This window comes from Eutrigla gurnardus, assembly GCF_963514095.1.
Source record: "Eutrigla gurnardus genome assembly, chromosome: 14".
In the NCBI taxonomy this organism is placed as follows: Eukaryota; Metazoa; Chordata; class Actinopteri; order Perciformes; family Triglidae; genus Eutrigla; species Eutrigla gurnardus.
Window position 1 is genome coordinate 26,315,005 of NC_139937.1, and position 3,816 is coordinate 26,318,820.

General features: G+C 40.0%; 1 protein-coding gene across 1 annotated transcript; it reads right to left on the minus strand.

Moving 5' to 3' along the window:
• Positions 1–985: 985 nt before the first annotated feature.
• hamp (hepcidin antimicrobial peptide) lies at positions 986–1,959 on the minus strand. The gene is made up of 3 exons (XM_084026576.1): positions 1,704–1,959; positions 1,523–1,600; positions 986–1,367 (listed from the first exon to the last, which is right to left on the minus strand). Exons 1-3 carry the CDS (start codon positions 1,788–1,790, stop codon positions 1,260–1,262), a joined length of 273 nt encoding a protein of 90 aa, XP_083882702.1. The 5' UTR covers positions 1,791–1,959; the 3' UTR covers positions 986–1,259.
• Positions 1,960–3,816: the final 1,857 nt, after the last annotated feature.

Here is a 3,816-nt window from a genome sequence, read left to right on the forward strand (position 1 = left end):
AGAATCTTTCAAATAGAAAAGTTCCATGCCAGTCATTCATGTGAGCAGCCCTCGTCGTATCAAACCGACAGTCCATGCATGGCGTACGTTGGTAACCCAGAGAGGGAATTCAATCTCTGCTGCTTTTTTATTTCTGAGAAAACACCGGGGAATTCTTACAACACTGTCGTATTTCTTCTCTGCGGCTTTTATTGATTGATTGATTTGATTTGCCGTGGTTCTGCAGTAGATATCACGCTCTCTGAGGTGGAATGTAGCGAGCTGCATCTTTGGAGTGAACTGATTATTTTCTCACCGGTAGGAGCTGCAATAACTAGAAGAGCAAGCAGAGGGCACACTGTGGATAACTCGGCTGGTGCTTCTTTTTTCCACCGTGTGTGATGTGTGACACAGATACTGGAGCAGCCTGCCTGCTGTCACAGATCACACCAGGATATATGTCGCTCCATGTCTACTCTTTTGTGTCCACGCTGCGAGCCGAGCTGTTAGCAGGTAAACAATAATCAAGTTGAGCTGCTTTTTATGGAGATTATACGTGATGTCTCGATGAGGATCTGCAGGAAAGCACCGGATTAGAAGCCCGGCTGCCTTGACTGTAAAAACAACACCCCAAATAACCTGCAGAGAACATGAAATCATCTCCTCAGCACAAGAGAGAGCGTGATTTTTGTGAAGGAGCGCACTCGCAACACGATGCTAAGATGCACGAAAGCCAGAAATATCAAAGTAAGAGAAGGGACGAGGATTTAAACCATGGTTGTTCTGAGAATTTACTTTTAAGGTGCTGAAACAAGATCGGGTTGAAAGTCTCTAAACGGCAGCGACTGAGACGCCAACGACTTAGCAAACAGAGAACAGTGTTTCTATGAGTTCCTGAAGAGTAAAGCTCCTGATTCTTCACACTCCTACTGGACAACCGGTGTAATATTATATAAATAACATGTGACCTGATGGCCGTGATACCAAAAACAAATTTGCAGTAGCTTCAAAAGTTCACTGTTTATTCAACGTCAAACATTAACTCTGTTGGACTTAATTTACATGAAGAAACCGTCACATGTGGATTATTTTAGAAACAAATTTACAAAAACACTTACAGGGTGAAAATAAATAGTGTAGAACTAGAATTTCTTTCCTCAGTGCTCTTCCATGAATCATAATATAAAAAACGTAGCGCAGGCAATGCATTGGAGAAAGAGGTCAAGAAGAAGGTCATTTCTGGGGGTAAGAGCTTCATGTTTGGGGTTGTTGGGCGGCCCTCAGAACTTGCAGCAGTAGCCCCAGCCCTTGTTGCCCCTGCAGCAGTTGTAGCACCAGCGGCACATGGAGAGGTGGCTCTGGCGCTTCTGCCTGATGTGATCCTGCATCTGTGAGAAAAGACGAGACTGATCAACGGCAGCATTGCATCCCCTTCCATGTGGAGAGAGAGAGCACCACGGGCACTCCGTGGGGAGAATACAGCCACTTAGATTTTAATTTGCACACGGTAATTGCCGTAATTCATTCAGTCAATTGAACATACCATGCTCGATTCCATTGACATTTCTTGATACGCTGCAACTGGAGTGTCAAAGCTCCCTGCCTCCTCCATCTCCTGCACCTGTTAATGAATTATGCACATTTAGGAGGCCACATCTCAGCATCCTGACAAAACATTTAGAGCTTAATGAGCACATGAAGTGAGCTTCAAGTCACATTCTTACCCCGTGCAACGGGAGGGCAGAGCTCTCCAGAATGCAAATAAAGGCGAGCACGAGTGTCACTGCAACTGCAATGCTGGATGCCTTCATTTTCGAGGGTTAAACGGCTTTAGTTATGAAATCCTTCTGAAGATTAGAGTCGCCGAGGTCTTCTCTCTCATGGGTGTCGGGCCACCGAAGAGCACCACGATATCTCTCAGCGCAGCTCCAGTGATGGATGCCGATTTCCTTCAGATGTTTGCGACCCCCTTGTCGGCTCTTTGGAGTCTGATGGTCCGAGTGTGCAGAGTGTTCTGGTATTTATACCCTCAGTGTTGCCTCATCGCCCGGAGGTCCGGCCCATTCCTGTCAGCGGTTACCTAACATACTGGGGAAGTTTTGACCTTCTCCTTTCTCCATAGTGCTGCAACCCTGGTGGAAATGGGATTTTTTTTTTTATGATGATGGTCTCTGACTGTCTGTTCAGCAATATCAAATCAACTCTGAACGTTTCAATTCAATTACTTTCCACAGACAGAACACACATGTAATTCCACACATCAACAAGCTGCTGCTGCTGCTGCTGGAGACACCATCATTCTTCACAACATACCAGAGCAATATGTACTCTGTGTTGACGCAGACTTTTTTTCCCCGGAACAAACGCTAGAGATTCCTACAGCAAAGGTCAGCGTGGGGTCAACCTACGGCGCGGCTGAATGAGCAGCACTTGTGTCGACCCGGGAAATCCTTCACCGAGGAGAGGGAGCCACTTTGGAATATCCATTGCTCAGTCTAAAGGATGTAATTACTACCTCTCAAATGGAATAATTAGCCCCTCGTTTCCAACACATTCAGTTTTTGCATAATACACAGGAACCTGCAGTTGAACCAAATTAAATCCCTTTGAGAGCGGCGGAGTAGCCGGGATTAAAATCCTCCATTTGTGCATCAAGGTGTTTGAATGTGTGAGTTAAAGCTGAAGAATGATCTGATGAGCTTCATTGTATCTGGACAGTGAGAGTCCAGGCGTCTTATTGTATCCATGACTTTATATCCATGACTTTATATCCATGACTTTATATCCATGACTTTATATACATGACTTTATATCCATGACTTTATATACATGACTTTATATACATGACTTTATATACATGACTTTATATCCATGACTTTATATCCATGACTTTATATACATGACTTTATATCCATGACTTTATATACATGACTTTATATACATGACTTTATATCCATGACTTTATATCCATGACTTTATATCCATGACTTTATATACATGACTTTATATCCATGACTTTATATACATGACTTTATATCCATGACTTTATATCCATGACTTTATATCCATGACTTTATATACATGACTTTATATCCATGACTTTATATCCATGACTTTATATACATGACTTTATATCCATGACTTTATATCCATGACTTTATATACATGACTTTATATCCATGACTTTATATACATGACTTTATATACATGACTTTATATCCATGACTTTATATCCATGACTTTATATCCATGACTTTATATACATGACTTTATATCCATGACTTTATATCCATGACTTTATATACATGACTTTATATACATGACTTTATATCCATGACTTTATATCCATGACTTTATATCCATGACTTTATATCCATGACTTTATATACATGACTTTATATCCATGACTTTATATACATGACTTTATATACATGACTTTATATCCATGACTTTATATCCATGACTTTATATCCATGACTTTATATACATGACTTTATATCCATGACTTTATATCCATGACTTTATATACATGACTTTATATACATGACTTTATATCCATGACTTTATATCCATGACTTTATATACATGACTTTATATCCATGACTTTATATCCATGACTTTATATACATGACTTTATATCCATGACTTTATATACATGACTTTATATCCATGACTTTATATACATGACTTTATATACATGACTTTATATCCATGACTTTATATACATGACTTTATATCCATGACTTTATATCCATGACTTTATATCCATGACTTTATATACATGACTTTATATCCATGACTTTATATCCATGACTTTATATACATGACTTTATATCC